We start from the raw sequence: 22,732 nt of genomic DNA on the forward strand, positions 1-22,732 counted from the left end.
AGCTGCCAGTTGCTCTTTTTCGGGGGGTATCATGAGGTCAAACGACTTGTATTTTTAATCTCCCAATGATTATTCGTTTTTTTTTGCTTAATTCCGTCTATCAGCAAGCGCCCCGAAAACCTACATGAGGGATTCTTCTTTGAACGTAGGGTGTTGAGTTGGTCGTAACCGGTGGCCAAATGTGCCAATTGCTAGAAAGTGGAAATAGGTCGACTTTTCGGGCGCCTACCCTGCTTCAATTATTCAGTACATGACATAGTTTGAAATCCTGGAAAACCAAGCGAATAGCGGTATTGCTGCAATTATTTTGCTGAAGCACCGCCGCCGGTACTCTACACGGTAGTCAGAACGAATCGTACGACCGTGTCGTCGCGTTGGGGTGTTTTGAATGGAATTGTAAAACATGCAGTAGCAGTGCAAGATTGTTGTTTTGAGGGTTCGGCTTTTGATTAGAACCAGACTGGGACCGAGACAGGTGTTGGGAAGTTTCCTGTCGGTGTCGTAGGATTATCGCTCTAGAACGCGACTCTATAGACTGTAAATGTGTATTTGGCTTTCGAAGAGGCATCGCCCGGATTCAATGCTACAGACGGTTGTCGCACTTTGAACTATGACCAGCGAGGTGGCGCGTCGTTGTCGGTTTCCTCCGGGCGATAGGGGGAAAAAATAATAGAGATTCTCGAACTGTTTGTTTTTTTTGCAACTGTTTTGAGTTTGTTTTATTCCTTCTACAAGATTTTCGGGATGTTTAGATTTTCGCTTTCACTGGTTTGTTTTCTGATTTTCTGTCTACTCAACTACTAGTATCTGCTAGCATTGCACGATTTTTGATTTGGTGATGATTTTTGTTCGAGTGAAAACAATGAAATGCATCATGTTGCTAGCAGATTTTGATTTTTCTTGCATGATTTCTAACAAAAAATAATGAGCAAATTTTAGGTGTGCTTACGATTTCGCTAACAGGACATCGCTGGACTGGGCTTATCTGCGTCTCCTACATTTTTCTTCCACATGAATTACTAATTTTCCCTTAAAAACGAATAAGTCGCTGAACTTGGACCAGCTTCTATATACCCGAGAGTTTGATTCATTTGTGATACCTATTCAAATTACCTAATAAAGACCCAGACATCGCAACGAACCTATCGTACCCATACTACAGGAAATAAATATATACGTCAAACAATTGCGTTGGAATCGCGCAACAATCGGTATAACTCATCATATGACGGTCGTTCGTTTGTAAATACACATATATAACTATCAAGTAGATATAAAGTCTTTCTGAGCACGCGAAACCCCCACGTGGATGGGGGTTCCGTAGCTATCCACTAATCCGCTACTAAAACATAATATATAATAAATAATCTTATACCGAACCTAACAGGGAGTCATCCACCCGGCAGGGGGTGCCAGCCGCGTGGCGGTGACTCAGTACCATTTTTTTAATCGTAAGTAGTATTTTGGCAGTTTGTTGTGTGCTAAATTTGACACAGCTTGATTCGTTCGTTCTCGGCCCTCTGCTCTGCACGGTTGATAACAATCTTTTCAGAAGTGAACTTTTGTTTTTCTTTTTCGATGCTATGGGTCAGCTTGAAGTTCTGTGTGAGTTGTTGATTGCTAGTGAAATTTGGATGATAGGTGTGCGTTACGATTATGTTTGCTAATTAGTTTATAATAATCTCTTTTAGGTTTTGTTTGTTACGTTGGATAAGTCCGTTTCGGGTTGATTTTCGCAGGCTTGAGTGATGAGTGATCTTTGAGAAAATTTACAAGAGGTAGACAAATTAATTCTGAAATATGGCATCCCCATTACGAAATTCTGCAAACACGCCTTGCCAGTGGTTTTTGAATTGAACGAAAAACAATGCATGGCCTTACCAAATGAACTCACAGTTCTTGAGCAATTTTGACTACCGTGGACCGCCTAAACTAATATTAGTATACCCAAATCAGTTGGTAACCGAAACTGCAAAATAAATAAATTCGGCTCCGTAAAGCTAAAAACTCGATTGAGCCCATTTGCAATAAAAAATACAAAAATGCATATGGAATGCAAATATGCATCAAATTTAGCGGTTTCATCATAAAACTCGAGAAAATCATATTTATGACCGCCCTCATATGCGGCTGGAACCAGTGTGCAACGTCTCCCCAATGCGCTAGATAGGGTGCGTTAACCAACTTCGCCACAGAACAGGTAACGGCTCTGAGGAGCCGATAGCCAACCTGAATTAGTTGATCTCCTCACGTCACACTCTTCTTCGATACTCTGTTAAAAAATTCTTGCTCTCACTGCTGTTCGTAGGCTCTCTTAAAGAGTAATGAATGTAGACATTTAAGAACCGAAGGAGATGTACAGGGGATAGACAAAATGATCGGGACAGGCAAAATTTTCACTTTTCAAAAAATGTTCAACTAGCTGTAACTTTTTGAAAAGTGCATCAACTATTCTCAATTTTTTACTGTCAGTTCATAAACTAGTTATGTATCAGTGGTCCAAATTTGGAAAAGATCGGGCCATTCTCCACGAAGTTATAAAGATTCTTGAAAAAGGTAAAATTATCCGATAGCCAACTTTGAGCTGTTATATCTCCGGATTCAATGAACCGATTGCAATGAAATTTTGACCATTCATGACTTATATAATGAACTCTAAAAAACATTTGATTTTACTTGAAATTTTTAATAAGAGAAAAAGTTATTGTGATTTTATTTTTTTCACGATTTTTTAGTAAATTGGTATATTTTTAATATGCATTCCATTGCTTTTTCAATTTATTGGCGGCTATGTTGTTACCTTCCTTCAAAACACATTTATATATAAGTCAATTAGAGGGAATTTAAATGAACTATAATTGAGGGGGTTAGAAGCAGAGGGGTGTAAGTGACAAAAACCCACTTTCGAGTAAATGAGGTTTAAAGTTTTTCACCATTTTTTCATCCCATACAAAATGTATGAAGTTTCAAAATCAACCCAATTTTCTCTGATTTATTGTAATTTTTCCATTCATCGTAGAAACAATCTTAAAAAAGTTTCTGAAAGCTTCAAATCTGAAAAATTTTATGATATGCTCAGCTCAAAATCGACAAAATGGTCACTTACACCCCTTTGATTCTGGGCCCCTCAATTCGTATCTTGAATTTTGAAACGACGTTGATGTTTTGGATAATTTGATGTTTTATTAGAAAAATAATCGAATCGTTATAATTTTCTTCCGTGTTAAGAATTTTTAGTTAAGTCAATGGTTTTTCATAGGTCACTATATAAGTCATAAATGGTCAACATTTCATTGCACTCGGTTCACTGAATCTTGAGATATAACCAGAGTTGATGTACACGTGCTGTAGTCCCATGTGCGGGAGCCACATTGCAAGCAAGCTCCCAGGAGCACAGTACATTTTGAGATTGAAAGTTGTGCGCCTCATTTTTCTCAAGATGTGTCTCATGAGCTGCGTCCATGATCGCATAGTTGACGTAACCACAATGTCAGCATTCACAAGATAATATCTAAATGTGCATAATTGTGACCAGTTTTATTCAATAGAACACAAGATCTAATCACTAGCTAGATATCAACGTGAAGAAAAATCATAAACTTTTTATTAATCATTGTTAAAATTTCAAAGGTGTGTTGAAAACTACAGTGGTGCTTACGTCAACTATGCGATTATGGGCAGCGAAGGCGATGTAGAGTTTTGAAGAAGAAGGTGTGAGGTGTGGTGCACATTGAATTCAGGTTGGCTTCCGGCTCCACAGGACCATTACTTGTTCTGTGGTGAAGTTGGGTAACGCACCCTGTCAAGCGTATTGGAGAGACGTGGGTTCAAATCCCACCAGAACTACGTGTATTTTTTCCTTTGCGATTTCATTGAACAATCATCTAAAAGCAAAAATGTCATTGATTCTTAAGGAACTCCAGTGATGCACCACCATGCAAAAAGAAGCTTAAGCACCTTTTTAGATTAGGACCAGGAGTTCTCCAACATGGCCTTACGGATCATGCGATAGGGGTATCCCAAAGCAGGAATCGGAATCTATTGAGATCATCATGCAAAACTTCCTCTCTCCTGCTACTGAACTCCTGAAAGCTCAACATCAAATAAAAGATGTCCAACAAACTGTTGGCATTCCAGTCCAGGCTACTAGAATGAGTCGAACTCTTGTCAAATTATTCGAAAAATCCTTGCGATCAGTACACAACAAGATTGAATTAAGGATACGGTGGTCAAAAAATTACTGCTACAGTAGCTACACCCCTTTACGGTACTTTCCAGGACCGGTAGTGAAAACTGATAACCAAAATAGTTATTTTATGGAACAAGTTAATGAAAATAGTGAACTAAGGAAGACATAAGGGAGCGAGGGCGAATGGGCAAACTAGGTGGTTATAAGGGGGGGGGGGGTGGTCTTAGGGAGGATTTTAAATGGGTATCGGGGAATTTGAGAGTGTTTCAGAGGGGTTTCTGGCGCTCCTCAGTGCGTTTAATTTTTTGAGAACCTTTAGAGAGCACCTCTGGGACTTTATAGGGCGTTTAGGGGATTTTACGGGGTTTTCATTGGCATTTCAAGGCTTTTCAGAGATTCTTAATTGGATCTCATGGGGTCTCAGGGACGTTTCAGAGGTGTATCAAGGTCGTTTCAGTATGATTCAGAGGGGAATTTCAAGGGGCCTTTGGAAATTTCAGGGGGTTTCCAAACAGCGGCCTCTGGGGGTTTCAGAGGCGTTTGAGGGGCCCGAGGCCCCAAGGGGATTTTTTCAGTTGCACTTCAGGTGGTCACAGGTGATTTCTAGGAGTTTTCTGAGACGTTTCAAGGGGATTAGGGAATGTTTCAGGGTATTTCAAGGGGATTTTAGATGAATTTTAGGGAGGCACAGAGGTGTTTCATAGGGTGTCATGGACAGTTCAAGAGGCGTGGGAGATTTGAGGAAGTTTTCAGGTTTCAGCAGTCTCAGAGATTTCAGGAGCGTGATTGCATAGGGTCTCAGAGAGTTTCAGGGATGTTTGGAAAGCCCATAAAAGTCACCGTGAAATCTTCTGAATCGTCTTTGAACCCCCTTGAAACGGCCTTGAAATCCACAAAAATCTCTTGATACTTGATGAAGCCTCATGATGCGCCTTTGGAACCTCATGAATGTCACCTGAAATACCTTTGAAGTCCTCTGAAAAGCTCTCTAATTATTTTGAAACGCCCTTAAAAAGAATCCTGGAATGCCATGAAACGCCCCTGAAATACCTTGAAACATTCATGAAGCTCCTCGGCATCCCTTTGAAATGCCCCTGAAACCCCTTGGAATGCCCTTAAAATGTTACTAAAATCCCCTGAAACCATCTGAATTACCCCTGAAATGCCTTCAAACGTCCCGAATACTGCCGTAATCCCATTGAAACGCCCTTTGGAGTGCCTTTAAACTTTTAGAAGGGATCATATATGGCTTCGGCGATGAAACCGATCATCACAAACGTGTTCGTGGCCAGCGAGGTATAAGCGGCGAAACAATCCAGCCCCAAAAAGTTGGGAGGCTACTGAAACCCCCTGGAACTCTCCTGATGCCCTCATGATACGCCCCTGAAACTACCGAAACGCCCGTAAAATGTCTGAAAGCGGTCCTGAAATCCCTGTAATCCCTTTGAAACGCCCTTGGAATAAACTACTTGGAAAATTCTTAAAAAGCTCGTCAGACTCCTCTGAAAATGTCCTGAAACGCTCACAAAATCCCATGATATGCCTTTTGAACATCCTGAATATCACTCCTGAAAGACATATGAAATCCCCTGAAGGGCTCATGAAACGCCTTGAAACGCCATTAAAAGATCACTGGAAACTCTTGAAATGCCTTGAAACACCCACGAAACTCCCCTGAATCTACTTTGAAGTCTCTCGAAAGCCTTTTTCAAAGACACTACACCGTCTTCAACCTTTCAGACTGAACGATCACCGACAGGAGACAACGGACAACACACGAAACACCCAATGGTCCGTTTGACGAAAAGTTTTCACCGACCGGGAACGGGAATCGAACCCACACTTCGAGGCCTACGGAACGGCCAAACAACTATCGCCCCTAGCCGCACGGCCACGAAGCCCACAGCTTCTAAAACCTCCTTCTAAACGCCCCTCAAGCCCCTTGGAACCGTCTTCTTTTGGGATCTCTGGTCATTTCCAACACGTCCCTTTGGCTTCATCTTGAACCTTCAGGAGCAAAACCTGTCCTTGTGAAATAAAGCTTCCATTGCTGGGGAACATTGGTAGGATTTCGGCAGAAATATTTGACAAAGTTATCAGAAAAATAAATTATGCGGACGTTCTTGAATATCTCTTGACGAAATCCTGGATTATTTGCAGAATTTCTGATGAAAATCTTAGCTATATTTTCGTAGTACTTTGTGGAGTGGATTTCTAAACATTTTTCTCTTTGGCGTAACGTCCCGTGGACATCTGAATATTTTTAAATTTCAGGATAAATATATAAGAAGCATATTGTGGATATTTCTCGACGATTTTGTTGAAAATATTTCTGTGGAAAACACTTAGAGTTTTGTTCACGAATCGTCTCTGGAGTATCTGCAGATTAACGTATTGGAATACTTTTTGGTAAAATTCATGAAGAAAATTTTGCAAACAACTACACAAAAATTGTTGTTTTGGATAATAAGGAAGTTGTTTTTTTGGCGAGTGTTTAAACATCCTGTGTTATTCGCTTTTTACACTTTGGTCATTTGTTCAACATGGAATGAGTAATCAGTGCCACCGTTGCCTTGTGTGTTTGACATAACGGCGATGTCAAAGCACATATGCCTACGTTAACGCCTTTTATTTGGTGCGGTGAACGCCAGAAAAGTTTGATTTATTCCCAAAACCATGTCAGGTAAAATTCTCATAAACATTTCTCAAACATTTTATTCTTGGACAACTCCCTGCGTAATGTTCCTCATATTTTATGGTGAAAGTTCTGAAAATTTGACCTTATTTGTTGAGCATTCGTGAAATATATTCCGATGTATTTTCTTGACAAGCTAGCTGAAGAATTCAGTAGAGAATATTGTAAGAATATATTCCGATTTTTTTGCGAATATCATACAGCAGAAATTCTGAATTTGTTTTGCAAGAAATGTTTTTTTCGAAATTTTCAGTAGGGTTTTTAGACGAACTTCTTCAAATGTATGGGATTAATATCAGATAAATTTCAGACGCAATTAGCTATGTATTTTTAAACAGAATATCTTAAACATTTGCGAAGTAACGAGAGTTTTTCACTTCAAGGCTGGAAAAATATTCTACAAATTTTAAATGAAGCCTACTGAACGTTTTTTAGAAGAAACTCTAGAAAATGTTTGGCGTATCAATTATTTTCTTGAGATAATCTTGGAGAAATATTGTGGCTTTTGAAAAAAAAAATGTTTAAATAACGTTGTTCAAACCTTTGGTTCGAAAGTTTAACAGAATCTTAAATGATCCCACAAGATCATTTATAAAAATTGTCCAAAAAAACTGCAGGAATAATTTCAGGGTCTCGTATTTTTTTTAAATAATATTTGCGGAAATCCATGAGATAGTATCAGAAGTTTTTCAAAAAGTATCAGTTACATTTAATGTTTTTTTCAGAAAAAAAACTCGGATTAAAAAAAAAACAAAAAAAAAGAAATTCTACAAAAATATTCCGTTGAAACCCTGTACGAAATTCTCGGAAGTTTTTAGCTAGAGTTCGAAGTTTCTTAAAAAAGTTCGTCAAAATTTCCTCTAAAAATACATAGGAATCTCCAGTATAAAATACACTACAATTTCTTGTGCATACTCTTTTTAGGCACGTTTCCAAGGGTATGAGCGAATATAGTCATATTTTCTGAGCTTTCTTCATATACTACTACATGAATCCAGTACACGATTTGTTTTGGATTTTAATTAGTAAAACACACTAACAATATGATCATACACTTTTCCATGAGAACTGTCTCCAGAATTCTCCCAAAATTTATCAGATATTCGACTAGAAATTTTTCGAATAATTTCTCTAGAAATTTCTTTAAAAATATAAATAAAAATTTAGAGAAAAAACCGGCGAAAAGTCTTCGTCAGAAGCTGTCAATACTTTGGAAGTAAGAGCAAATAATCTGTCAGAGATATTAGGAATTTCGCCAGAAACTTAGCCCATTTGTAAGGTAATTGGCCACTGAGTATTTTATTCTTGTTATTACTGAAGCTAGTATTCCATCCACAGTTCATTATGATTCTAGCCTCGAGCATCTCATTTAAGATTTAGATTCCAGATTTAGGATTCAAGAAACTCCAGCAGAAGTTCAAAGAACAAGACTCTAGCATAAATTTGGATAAAAAACAGACAAAAACTGCAGAAGCCTTCAGTACTTTTTCAAATTCACCCTTTTATTGTTTTTACCAAGATATTCTCTCTCTCTTCTTGGTGTAATGTCCTCATTGGGACAAAGCCTGCTTCTCAGCTTCTATGTGTTCTATGAGCACTTCCACAGTTATTAACTGAGAGCTTCCTCTGCCAATGACCATTTTGCATGCGTATATCGTGTGGCAGGCACAAAGATACTCTATGCTCAAGGAAGTCAAGGAAATTTCCTTTACGAAAAGATCCTGGACCGACCGGGAATCGAACCCGTCACCCTCAGCATGGTCATGCTGAATACCCGTGCGTTTACCGCCTCGGCTATATGGGCCCTTACCAAGATATTATTGAAGCTTTATTGATCTCAATCTTTTTGAAAAATTTTGACGAAGATTGTCGAGATTTTCTTGAAAGAGAAATAGTTATAAAAAAAATGAGGAAGTTGCTCATTTTCATAACAAACTAGAACACATGAAATGTAAACAGAATTTTGATCTCAGTTTCCGAATGTACTCATTTAAAATTGCAAAACGATTTTTGGATGGTTTGTTTTTTGACTTAAATTTTTTTTCACCAATAATGTATCCATCTGCACATATTTACGTTGAGTGTTTTGAAAAAAAAAAAACAAAATTGATTTATTGACACATTCCAAGCGTTACGTTTTGCGCGAGAATTAAACTTTTGCTTCTAAAAACTGTTATGTTGTTAAATACATGGTAACCAGCATATCAAACGATCAGATTTGAATAGAAGATTCATTTTATGCTTTCTTATTGGGAATTGGACCTTTGTAGTTCGAAAGAAATCAAGAAATACAGCGTAACGGGACACCATCGCAAAAAAAAATGACGAATTTTGACCGAACGACAAGAAATTTGCTACTTAATAGAAGCAGTTTTCAAAGTTTCAGGTACTATTAGAAGAATATAAGTAATTGTCTTCATTTCGGAGCAAAAAGAATCAAAATCGACAGCAAGAGCTCGGAAATATCGTTCAATGAAGTTCAAAAACAGCGGTGTAGAAGTGCGTGGAATGTGTCTATTCCGTTTTCTAGTTTTATGCTTAAATTTATCGTTTCTATCTTGTGAGTCATTAGGAACTTGTCAATGCAGCCTTCAGATGAAATGTTCATGACATCAAAATACTTAACTTTTGAAAATATGCCAATGCCAAGACCAAATCCGAACTTTGCAAGGTGTTTGTATTAGGAAAATTCAATATTTATTAAATTTTTTCGGCTGTAATTCTCAAATGGTTTTTATTCATCACAAATCTTCACTGCATCAACTAGAGTCACTTTGCCAAAAAGTGCATTGTAATAAATTAGTTTAATTTTTTACTCTCTCATTTGCCGTTTTTAAAAAAATATTTTCGAGATATAGTACTTTTCTATTTTGATATTAACTCTGATGAACGGTAATTAGGACAATAACATATTATTTTGGGTTTATGCAATGTTCAGCAAAGTTGATCTTGTTTGCCGTGGATATTTATGTTGGGATTGGATGCATTCCTCATTTTTTGTTTTTTTTTTATATTTTAAATAAATAATCGAGCAATATTTTCAAAATCATATTCCATGCATATCTTTTTATTTTTTTCCTAGTGGAAAATGATCTTCAGTTTTACAAACACCATTTTGTACGAAATTTGGAATACAATTGTTTTTATAAAACTGATAAATTTTGAAAATATTGAATCGTAATTTAATAATAAAAAAAAACAAAAAAAAATCAGAAAATACATCCAGTTTTGCCCATGATTTTTTTTTTGAGGCTTCAAAATTATTTATTTTAATTCATTCTCCTCCAGCCTTTCAATTGATATAACCGCTTTTCCCATTTTTATTTATTTTGGATTCCCATTTTTTTTATTTTGTTTTTTTTTTATCAAATAATGGTGAAATATTTTCAAAATCGAATATCATACATATGCAGATGAAGGATCAACGTATCTCCTGGATTTCTCTCCTGGTGGAAAATGTTTTTCGCTTTAAACAAAATTGAACAAAATGTTTTTGCAAAAATGAAAGATATTTTCTACTAGGAAAAACATTTAGGGAATACCTAGACATCCCTTAACAAGTGCATGAATACTGATTTTGAAAATATTTCTCCGATATTTATCAAAAAAAAATCGATAATCGAAATATGAGGAAATGCTTCCAGTTTCGTCTTAAGGCTTAGTTCAAGACCCAATTTTAGCCTAACACTTGCAAGTGAAATAAATCAAAATTTCGAAGTAAACTAGCTAAACCCCAAAAGTATTTTGCAAGTTTTGATGAGTACTTTCGGACAATGAGCTCTATATTTTGTTTGCATTCCATGGCTCACAAATATTGCACAGTGTAATGTTTCTTCTTAATCTGTGATGGTTTTGAAAATCTTCATAAGTTCCAGAAGAAAAAAGTTCGTCAAACTGTTGCCCACTTTCACCCCAACTGACGACGCTGTTATTCTTGTAGCACTAAATGCATACCTCCCAGGGGTTTTCACCATCTCTATTCACCGAAACTAGATTCAGCAGCTCCCACGAGTCCCCCTGCGAATGTTTCCACAATATATGACCAAGCATCTCTCAGCGTGCTCAGGAAACCTCTCGAAACGGACGTTATCAACGTTACTTTTCTTGTTACTGCTCTATGTATGCGCTGGCTAGCTGACTGCGTTGTTGAGAGTAGCTCAGTGTTGTTATCATTTTCCCTCAGTAACCCTCCTTCCTATATTTTTTCCTTCCTTCTTAACTTATTACTTGAGCAAAATCGTTCGCAAAGGGAAGGAGTTACAACAGCAAGCTTGATTCTATACTCTAGGCCCTAAGACAAAGTACATTCCGGAGTATAACAGTACTGGACAAAATATAGTATTTGGATGCGAAAATTTCAAAGTTGTCGGAATCTAAACTTCAAATAGTTGTCTTTCACTCAACCAACGAAAACCAAATATTGACAACATTGAAAGGTAAGGTAAGGTTAGAAATCTGGCATTTGTTGGCTGGATGTACAGGGGATAGACAAAATGATCGGGACAGGCAAAATTTTCACTTTTCAAAAAATGTTCAACTAGTTGTAACTTTTCGAAAAGTGCATCAAATATTCTCTTATTTTGACTGTAAGTTCATTAACTAGTTGTGTATCAGTGGTCCAAATTTGGGAGAGATCAGGCCATTATCCACGAAATTATGAAGATTTTTTGAAAAGGTAAAATTATCCAATAGCCAACTTTGAGCTGTTATATCTCCGGATTGGATGAACCGAATGCAATGAAATTTTGACCATTTATGACTTATATAATGAGCAATGAAAAACCGTTGATATAACTTAAAATTCGTAACACGGAAAAAAATTATATCGATTAGATTATTTTTCTAATAAAACACCAAATTATCCGAAATTTCAACCTCCTTTCAATATTCAAGATGCAAATTATAGTTCATTTAATTTCTTTCTAATTGGCTTATATATAAATGTGTTTTGAAGGAAAGTAACAACATAGTCGCCAACAAATTGAAAAATCAATGGAAAACATATTAAGAATAGACCAATTTGCTAAAAAATAAAACCGCTATAACTTTTTCTCTTGTTGAAAATTTCAAGTTAAGTCAAATGTTTTCGAGAGTTCATTATATAAGTCATGTATGGTCAAAATTTCATTGCAATCGGTTCATTGAATCCGGAGATATAATGGCTCAAAGTTGGCAATCGGATAATTCTACCTTTTTCAAGAATCTTTATGACTGCGTGGAAAATGGCCTGATCTTTCCCAAATTTGGACCACTGATACATAACTAGTTGATGCACTTTACAGTAAAAATTTGAGAATATTCGATGCACTTTTCGAAAAGTTACAGCTAGTTGAAAATTTTTTGAGAAGTGAAAATTTTGCCTGTCCCGATCATTTTGTCTATCCCCTGTAGATACCAGGATTTTGAAGACCGATATTTTTGAACATTGATGCAGAAACTGATGGAGAAATCCAATAATAGTAACAACAGAAGACCGTAAGTTTGACTTGCTATGCTGTGGAGAACTTCTTTTGAAAAGATTTAGTTACTAATGAAATCATAGCTTGACTGCTGTTCAACGCATGCCTTCTGATAAACCAAAGAGTTTCAACCCAGATGTTTGATACATACTGTACTATGTCCATTACTGTTGTAGTGGCAGCTTCGCATTCCTCATTGCTCCCAATTGGGAAAAGATGGAAATGCTTGTGCTCGTTTCATCGGTGCTACTGCTACTGTTGCTGGTACTCCTCCATTGCTCTTCCTGACGTTTTCTGCCCTTTTAATCAGCGTTAAATTAGATTTAGCATTTACCCTTTTTGTTTTTAAAAGATATGACTTTTTCATGTTCGTCAACCCCCCTATGTCCCCCATTGCTGTCTTAGTCCTCTAAATGAAGTTATTTTTTTTTAGGTATAGAAATAAGGCAAAGAATGTCACTCGTTGGCTTCCATTTTGGCGCGAGGGAGAGAGAAGTGGTGAGGGAATGATTGTTTACTCGTTTTCCTCCAGCGGTCGTATTTAAAATAAATAAATAATTCTCCAAGGCGGAGTCACTCAGCCTTTCTCACCAGTTCCCACCTTGGAACCCCCCGTCAAGCCCACAACTCGAGAGTGCCGAACCGAAGAGGGGAAAAACTCCAAAACCATTCATTCTTCTTACTTCTGTGAAATAATGCTAAAAAGCCCTAAACTAAATTAGTCTACGCCTTGGTGGTTGCGTTGTTGGCAGACGATTGTACCGTCGAGGTGGATTTTCCGCTGATTTCCACGGCGGATGACTTCGATGACCGGCTGCCCGCAACCGTCGCCGGCAATGCTGTGCTATTGGTACTCTGTTGTCCGGAGACGCTGTTCTTCAGCGCTTCCACGTCGACGCCGTCCACGTTCTGGGGGTTTTTGTAGTTGGACGAGAAGAACGAAAGGGCCTTCATCAGTTGGTAGCTCTTGGAAACTGGAAGGTTCGAGTCGTATAGGCCCTTGCTGTTCTTGCAGTCGACGTAGAACCACCAGTTGCACTTGAGGATGGTTTGGTCGAAGAGGGTGCTCTCCGGGCAGAGGAACGACTTCATGATGAGGCCGTCGTCGGTCAGGGCGCACACGTGGAAGACCTGGGAATGGGATGGAAGAAAAGTCAGATGATTTATATGGGTGGATGTGCAATGATTGATTTAATGTTATCACATTTGTTGTATTAACTCAGTTTACACAGCGCATCATTTTTTTTGTCTCAAGAGCAAACTTATGTGTCTCCGAAGGATTTTGGGCCGCTGAATCCGAATCCGGGCTCAGATTTGCTCCAACACGTCACAATTTTGAGCTATACCTCAATTTATAGGGCAAAATATGCGATTTTGGGCTTTTTTGACTGCAGGCCATTAAGCTTGGAAATATTTTTTTTAAGCAATCAAAAGGTTAATTGGTCAATCAACATCTAAATTAACGACTCATGCAAAATATTTTGTTTAACCTAATCAAATTTGATAGATTTAAGCATTTTATGTTAGTATGAATACTTGCATGCAACTTTTGGAGGGTGACTTGTATGGGAAATATGGTACCTAACATAAATCGCTTAAAACTATCAAATTCGATTTGGCAAAACGAAATATTTTGCATGAGTCGTTAATTCAGATGTTAATTAACCAATTAAACTTTTGATTGCTTAAAAAAATATTTCTTTGCTTAATGGCTTGCAATCAAAAAAGGCCAAAATCGCATATTTTGCTCTATAAATTGAGGTACAGCTCAAAATTGTGACGTGTTAGAGCAAATCATAGCCCGGATTCGGATTCAGCGGCCCAAAAACCTTCGGAGACACATAAGTTTGCTCTTGAGACAGATCAAAAGTTAATTTTTGTTACGCTGTGTTATTTACTACATCGTAAAGTTTTGTGTTCACGGAGCAGTTTCACAGTTACTAAAGGTTGTTGACAAGCTATTTGCACTCTTTTTAACCAGTGGATATATTTTTATATTTTCTAATAAAAAATGTTCAATAAACTACCGTGTGCAGCAGGCCCGTGCACAGAATTGGCGCCAAAGGAAGGGGTTTTTCCCAATTTCGGCAAAAGGCGGAAGGGTGCCTAATGTATGAAGCGACAGTAATGGAGGGGTTTACCACTTAATCTTGGAACGTGAGAACTTTGAATGAACCCGCACGTGTTGGGCTCCTGGCTCGTGAACTGCGGAATGTCGGCGTTAATGTGGCCGCTATCCAGGAGATACGCTGGCCCAAAACTGGAGAACGCGAATTCCGAGCGGTGGATCCCATCGCCAACACTTCATTCAAGTACCACATCTACTACAGCGGCGGCGATAAGGTAGAACGCGGAGTTGGCTTTATAGTGATCGGGAAGCAGATGAAGCGAGTTATTCGGTGAAAGCCGATAAGCGACCGAATCTGTGTGTTGAGGATGAAGGGCAAGTTCTTCAACTACAGCCTGATCAGCATCTATGCGCCAACGAACGACAAACCCGATGACATGAAGGATGAGTTCTATGAGAGCCTTGATAAGGCCTACGGAGAGTGCCCAAAACAAGATGTCAAAATAGTCATCGGAGATGCAAATGCGCAGATCGGCAGAGAAAGTTTCTTTCGGCCTGTCATTGGAACGGAAAGCCTTCATTCTGTTACCAACGATAATGGTCTGCGCCTTGTGACATTCGCTGCTGCTAGAGGGATGGCAATCAGCAGTACCTACTTCGCACGTAAGAATATCCGAAAACACACCTGGCGACACCCGAGTGGTGACACTTGCTCCCAGATAGACCACGTGCTGGTCGACGGGCGACATTTCTCGGACGTCATCGATGTGAGGTCCTACAGAGGCCCGAACATCGACTCGGATCATTATCTTGTAGCCGCTAAAATTCGGGCGCGATTATCCAGCGTCACGAGTTCAAGAAACAACAGGACGATGCGTTTCAATATCCAGCGCTTGTCAGCCGAAGGGGTTGCTGCACAGTACCATCAGAAGCTAGACGAGAGGATAGGAGAGACCAACGGATCTGGAGATGTCAACAGCTTGTGGGGAAGTATCCACGAAGCAGTGACAACAACAGCGCAAGAGGTGATTGGTACCGCTCAGCGACGCCAACGTAATGGTTGGTTTGACGAGGACTGCCAACGAGCGACGAACGAAAAGAATGCCGCCAGAAGTCGAATGCTAGTGGCCGGTACCCGGCAGAACAGAGAGCGGTACAGGGTTGCAAGAGCAGAAGAGAAACGAATCCACCGCAGGAAAAAACGGCAACACGAAGAGAGTGTTATTGCTGAAGCGCAGGAAAGTATGGACAGGAACGATATGCGGAGATTTTATGCAACTGTCAATGGCGCGCGGCACAAGACTGCGCCAGTGCCCGCCATGTGCAATGACCGGGAAGGAAATTTGCTGACAGACATAACAATGGTGGCAGCCAGGTGGAAGGAGCACTTCGAAGATTTGTTGAATGGTAGCAGCGAAGGAGCACCCAGGAACAGGATTAACATAATGGATGACAGTCAAGCAGGGGAACCACCAACACTGGATGAGGTTAAAAAGGCCCTTAAGGAGCTGCTGGGAAGGACGAGATCCCGGTCGAACTTCTTAAGAACGGAAGCGAGCAGCTACATCACTCAATCCACCAGATTATTATAAAGATTTGGGAGGATGATAAATTTCCCACCAGCTGGTTGGATGGCCTCATATGCCCAATCTACAAGAAAGGGCACAGACTGGAGTGTGCCAATTACAGAGGGATTACCCTTTTAAATTCGGCGTATAAGATACTGCGCGTGGCCTGTTCAACAGACTGCGACATCTTGAGGAGTCCTTCGTCGGCGAATACCAGGCTGGTTTTCGTGTGGACCGATCAACGACGGATCAAATGTTTATCCTGCGGATTATCCTAGATAAATTTTGGGAATATAACTTGCAGACTCACCATCTGTTCGTTGATTTTAAAGCAGCGTACGATTCAATGAAAAGAAATGAGCTTTGGCAGATTATGTCAGAACATGGTTTTCCGGCGAAACTAATTAGGTTGATACGCGCAACGATGGATGTATCAAAATCAAGTATTCGGATCGCGGACGAAGTGTCTACGTCATTTGTGACATTGGATGGATTGAAGCAGGGGGATGCTCTTTCAAATTTTTGTTCAACATTGCACTCGAAGGAGCGATTAGGAGGTCAGGTGCGCAGAGGAATGGCTCTATCATCACACGGTCGCACATGCTCCTCGTTTTTGCGGACGATATTGACTTCATCGGCATCAATCGTAGGGCAGTGGAGGAAGCTTATGCTGCTCTGAAGAGAGAGACAGCGAGGATAGGCTTGACGATAGTGATAGGGATGTTTTTGAAGTTGTTGAAGATTTTGTTTATCTTGGAACACTTGTGACATGTGACAATGACGTTTCCCGTGAAGTGAAAAGGCGTATTGCAGCTGCGAATAGGGCCATTTACGGATTGCGTAGCCAGCTTAGGTCCCGTAACTTGCAAACGCAAACAAAATTCGCTCTGTATAAGACGCTGATTCTTCCGGCTGCCCTCTACGGTCACGAAGCGTGGCCGTTAAAGGAGGTAGACCGAAAAGCTTTTGGAGTTTTTGAGCGCAAAGTGCTGCCGGCAATTCTCGGTGGAAAACAAGAAGTCTGGTGTCTGGAGTCTGGTGTGAATCACGAGTTGTACCAAGTGTACGAAGATGCGAATATTGTGAAACGTATAAAATACGGCAGACTTCAGTGGGCTGGACACGTAGTGCGAATGTCGGTAAAAGAATAGCAAAAACAATATTCAACAGAGAGCCCGGTAGAGGTAGGTGACTTCGTGAGCGGCCGCGAACTCGCTGGCTGCACGCGGTTGAAGAAGATCTACGATCCCTACACGTTCGGGGAAACTGGAGGAACATCGCCCAAGACCGACGAAGATGGTGCTCTACTATACGCTCGGCGTTGGAGTAAAGTTACTTTGTAGCCAACAAGATACCAAGGTAGGTAGTCACCTTAGATCATAAAAGCTGATATGTATAATCGATAGAATCGCACATAATCGGAAAGAATCGTGAAGAAAGCATACATTCTTAGTGTCAAGCTGCAAGTTTGCTAGCATCGTATATATGATTTCTTTGAATCGTGGAAATCGTCGCTTCACATCGTATATGAATCTGCTAAATTGAGCTTGCTACCTATAGGGATGATCAAAATCGATGAAATCGTATACAACTATAACCATGTTGGATATAGATCGTTTGCGCCATACTTGCGTCGTATACGAATCAAACAAAATCAAAGAAATCGTATATTCATTTTTACAGTCGCATATGATTGATACTTCACTTTTAGTAGAAGAATCTTGATCTCTGAAATCGTAAAGGACTTTGTTTACATCTTTGTGTGATGGAGGATAGAAAAAAAAATTGTATTCATCACAAATTTGTTTATTTTTTACATTGTTGTGTAATGAGCACATTGACGTCGTCGCCAAATTCGAACCATCTCTCATCAAATCCAGCTACAGAGTACTCAGAGAAAAGCATGAAGCTATTACTTCTCTGTTAGCTGCGCCATCTAATGTTATGAAGAGAACAGACTCTCGGAAAAAAAGAGTGGTCAGTTTAAGATTACCTATCTGGTGAATCAGATATTGTATTGATTTTGATGGAAGTTTCCGGGCAGAGTTCAAGTACTGACGATCAAAATGTTATATTGGTTTGTTTGAGATAAGAGGTAAAAGTACTGAAAATAATAGCAAAAATTTGTTCTTGAACCATCTAACCAATAGCAAAATATGATATTTGAAGATCAATCAAATAGCTCACTGCTATTGGTTAGATCTAATCAAGAGCTAAATGTGCTATGATGATGATGTTCCAGGAGTAAAATTGAGATATTATTTTCAGTACTTTTACCTCTTATCTCAAACAAACAAATATCACTTTTTGTTCTCCATATCAAAATATGCTATTATTGAGTTTTTTCCCTCTGCTCGGGTTACAATTAGAATAAAAATAAAAGTTCGTGATGAATTCAACATTAAATGCACGTTGCAGTTGTGATATGCCAACTATGATGCCAATGTGTAGGTTTTAACACTATTCCTACACTCAAAATGACATTTGTAGAATTAAACAATGATGTGAAAGCTGAGCCTCTTCCACGTCACCACTGTTGGTGCCACTCAATGCGCAACTATAACGCTCCCACCACCATATCATGCTAAATTTAATTCGTTTCAGTCCATTCGCTTTGAACCCTCTACTTTCAACTTGGCATTGTAGCCAATAGAAATAACGCGCAGTTCTCAATCAGAGGACCTAGGTTCGATTCCCATTGAACACTAATTGTTTTTTTTTAATTCCAAAATCTTGAGTTGTATGTCGCTGCGCATAATAGTAATAAGATTATGCATTATCGTATATTTAAACGGAGAAAATCGACAAAATCGTATTTTTTTTTTTCGAGAAATCGTAAATCATGTTGCATGGAATCGCTGCAATCGGTTTTATGTTTCTATATGACCTCCACTTTAGTATGTATATATCTGTTTTGTGCATTGAATACGATTTTTTCAGTGCTATATACAGGGGGTGGCCAAAATATTTGGGATATGCAACTTTTTTCTCTCTCACAAAAAAGTTCAACATGCTGTAACTTTTCATAAAGCGCATCAAAAATTCTCAAATTTTGACTGTTTGTCAGTCTATTATATGTGCATTATTGGTACAAATTTGAGCTCGATGGGTTAATCTTTCGCGAAGCTACAACCGTGCTCGTAAAACACTATTTTTTAGACATTTATTTTTTGAGCTATAATATCTCAGAGACCAGTGAACCGAATTGAATGAAATTTCGAACGTTTATCAACAATATATTAATGCTTGAAAATAATTCGCAAATGGCTAATCCATTTACAATTTCAATATAGCAACCAAATTGCTGGCTGGGATATTTTTTTTTGTTTTTTGATTTGCACCAAAGAATTTGAGAGAAATCCTCTGGGGTTTCCGCCATTGATTTAGTTATAAAATTTATAAAATTCACATTTTATAATTTGCACCAGTGGCGCTTGAATTCTGAACAAGTAAACCCAGAAGATTCACCATGAATCTTGCAGCGTCGGTGAAAAAACACTACCACTACTGAGTATATATCTTTTAATAAATTACACCGTTTCCTGATTTTTCTTCTCAGATTCCTCCTAGAGTTCTTTCTGCGATTCATTCAGGGGATTCTTCTGGAATTCCTCCAGGAGTACCTTCACAGTTTGATCTTAGAGTTCTTTGTTAGATTTCTTTCCTACTTAAATTACTCCAATAGTTTTTGTTTTGTGTTCCTCCAGGAACTATTTCTAGAAATCCTCAGGAAATTTCTTCGTGGTTTCGTCGTTCCTTTCAGGATTTCATTCATTGAAAATTCCTCTAGCGGTTCCTTCTGGGAATTCTTCAAAAGTTTTACTGTGTTTTTCGTTTTCTTTTTGCAGTAAAGTCCCCTATGGGACAACGCTTGCTTTTGAGCTTAATGTTGTATATATCGTGTGGCACTCACGAATATACTCTTGCTCGAGGAAGTCAAGGAAATTTTCTTTACGAAAAGTACCTGGACTGACCGGGAATTGAACCCGTCACCCTCAGCATGATCATGTCGAATACCCTCGTCTTTACAGCTGTGGCTATAGGGGCTCATTCACTCTCTAAAATAAAAACTCTCATTTTTGAGTAGCGCCCATGCCGCACAGGGACTGTGTTGGAAACACACATTTTTTTAAATTGCTCGTACGCTCACATTTTTGCAAAATATCAATATTTTTCGGTATTTGAAGGTGGTTTATAAACCCAGTGAGGTTGCCATGTCGAAATTATTGCAAAATATATGCTCATGTGAGCGTACGAGCAATTTCAAAAAAATGTGTGTTTCCAACACAGTCATGTGCGGCATGGATGTTTACTAAAAATGTGCAGGCCGAACACATTTTTGAGCGTTGCCGTTTTTGCGTGCAGTAAAGATACCCAGAGTAAATCTTTACCATACTTTAATCAGACACAAAATTGAATAGTAGCCCTAATGAGTAAATCGCCCAAATTTGTTATTTTACTGTTCCAGAACGTGACTGCAGGATACGCAATTTTCCGGATTTCGTGGCTCTCTAAACAAACACCGCCAAAACAGCATTACACAAAGGCAACATGAAATCATGAAATCCTACATTCCGTCAGCATCAGCCTCCTGTGCGTCGTGAAAGGGAGTAACGATTTGTACAAGTTCCGTGAACCACGTTTCATCGTTATCCCGATCTGAGTGAAATGGATGCTTACGCGGCGCTGAGGCGGCGTCCGTCGCGTCCGCATTTCATCCAGTTTGGTAGCTGGAAAGCTGTAAACATCAAAACTCCGCCAAAACGAACCTAAACCACATCACATCGGATCGGACGGAACAGCTTTCCACGCGTTGTTGTGCTGGGTGGTTAGATGGGGGAGCCAGAGCCGAAAACGAAATTCAATTCTAATAAAGCCAGCCGGCCCCTTCCCCCGCACTATGGGCCAGAAATCAAAATTTCGCGACAAAATTCAAAAAAGTTGTTTTTTATTTTAAGATTAATCAATTTTCATATATGTATGATTGTTTGGGCTATGTTTGATTGTATACCAACTGTTTTTTTTTGATTTGTAACAAAATTGTATCGTTTTTTGTATGGAGAAACTTCTTATAAGCGAATATTCTTTAAATTACAATTTTACAATGTGTACTCAAATTGTACAGTTTATTTGCCTATTTGTTCAAAAAGTAGAAGTATTCGACCGTATTCGACATGCGACCGATCTAGGAAGCTAGTTGAGACTCTTTTTTTCGGATGCTACCGGACTTTTTTACGAGAATTTGCGGGAAACCGAGATAGAATGATTTAAGCGCATGCGTTAATTTCACAATGTTTTACGTTGTGCTTTCATAACTATCCACTCTTAGATAGACTTTTGGCATTATGACGCAATCTCTTCATAGCTTGCGAAACAATACACATAGCAACATACTACTATTATTGTGGAATATTTCGTTTCAGGTAAGACTGTAATTGTAGACGTTTAAATCAATACCACACACTTACTCAAAGTGCAAAGTTTCGGTACATCAATTCGTGTGGTCAATTATGCTTTTTAATAATCTCAATTTATGTATAGATGTCATGTATGTATAGTTTTTGGTGAAAACATTCGGTGCTCAGGTGTTTCAGATGTCCGGCATTTGGCAGAATGCCACTTGGCCGAATTATGTTCAAAATAATTCAGAGACCTCTTTTCACATTCTAGCTGCCAATTTAATCATCATTAATTTTTCCTTCTTCCTTCCTCCAATCATTGACTATTCTTTCTTATTTTATAATTCAGTGATTAGTTGGCGTTAAAACTGTCAATATTTTATCAGAGATTTTTTTCTCCTTTTAATCAAAGGGGATTATTTTGAGTTATACTGACGTGGTGAACAGTGACACGATCAGCCTTCAGCCAAACGGCATTCAGCCAAATGACGTTCGGCCAAATGGCATTCGGCCAAGCGGCAATCAGCCAAATGATACTCGGCCAAATGACTTGGAGTCGGTATTTGAACAATAAATTGTGTTCGCTCTTCGATCATATGTACACGTGAGATGGATATATTTGCGATTAGGGAAAAGATTTGATTTTCCTTATAATAGGGTGCCGAGCCACTTGGGCGCGGCTTCTATTTTGGAACTTTTCCGCTACAACTCAGTAAACTTCGAACCAATTAACTTGAATTTTAAACAGGGCTAGGTACTACAACTATCTCACCGCGTTCCAAAAATTGTGTCAATTGGTTCACAATTGGCTGAGTTGTAGCAGAAAGAGCCCAAAATAGAGATGACTGCCCAAGTGGCTCGGTTGCCTATTTAAAATGCTGTGTCATTGGTAGGCTCGGTAGCTAAGTCGGTAAAGCACTTGTGTAGCATATAAGGGTCGTGAGTTCAAATCTCACTTGAGCTGTGGATTTGTTCCTAATTTCACTAATAATGTATCCATCTGTACATATGTATGTACGTTGAGTTTATTTAAAATTCTAATTTTGTTTGATATACCGATACTTTGCACATTGAGTAAGTCTGTGGGCTTGATTTAAAAGCTTATAATCACATTTATATTTGAAACAAAACCTTCCAGAATGAAAGTTATTTGTTGCTTTGTATATTTTTTCGCAAGCCATAAAGTCATAGCGTCGTAATGGCAAGAGTGGATGATTATTGAAGCACAGCGTGAAATATTGTAAAATTTAAGGAAGCACTAAAATCACTCTAACTTAGCTTCCCGCAAATACCCGCAAAAAAGTCCGGTAGCATTCGAAAAAGCCGAGTCTAAACTAGCATCCTAGACCGGTTG

At 38.8% G+C, this 22,732-nt stretch overlaps 1 protein-coding gene across 8 annotated transcripts in view; it reads right to left on the reverse strand.

Moving 5' to 3' along the window:
* Positions 1–691: 691 nt before the first annotated feature.
* LOC109425466 (uncharacterized) overlaps positions 692–22,732 on the reverse strand; it is a 395,602-nt gene continuing 373,561 nt past the window's right edge. For all 8 annotated transcript variants that reach the window (XM_062860045.1, XM_062860044.1, XM_029851937.2 and 5 more), the window contains one exon: positions 692–13,474. In XM_062860045.1, the coding sequence (XP_062716029.1) occupies positions 13,067–13,474 (408 nt within the window). In that variant the 3' untranslated portion in view covers positions 692–13,066. The remainder of the gene's footprint in view (positions 13,475–22,732) is intronic.

Source organism: Aedes albopictus, chromosome 3 (genome assembly GCF_035046485.1).
Source record: "Aedes albopictus strain Foshan chromosome 3, AalbF5, whole genome shotgun sequence".
Lineage (NCBI taxonomy): Eukaryota > Metazoa > Arthropoda > Insecta > Diptera > Culicidae > Aedes > Aedes albopictus.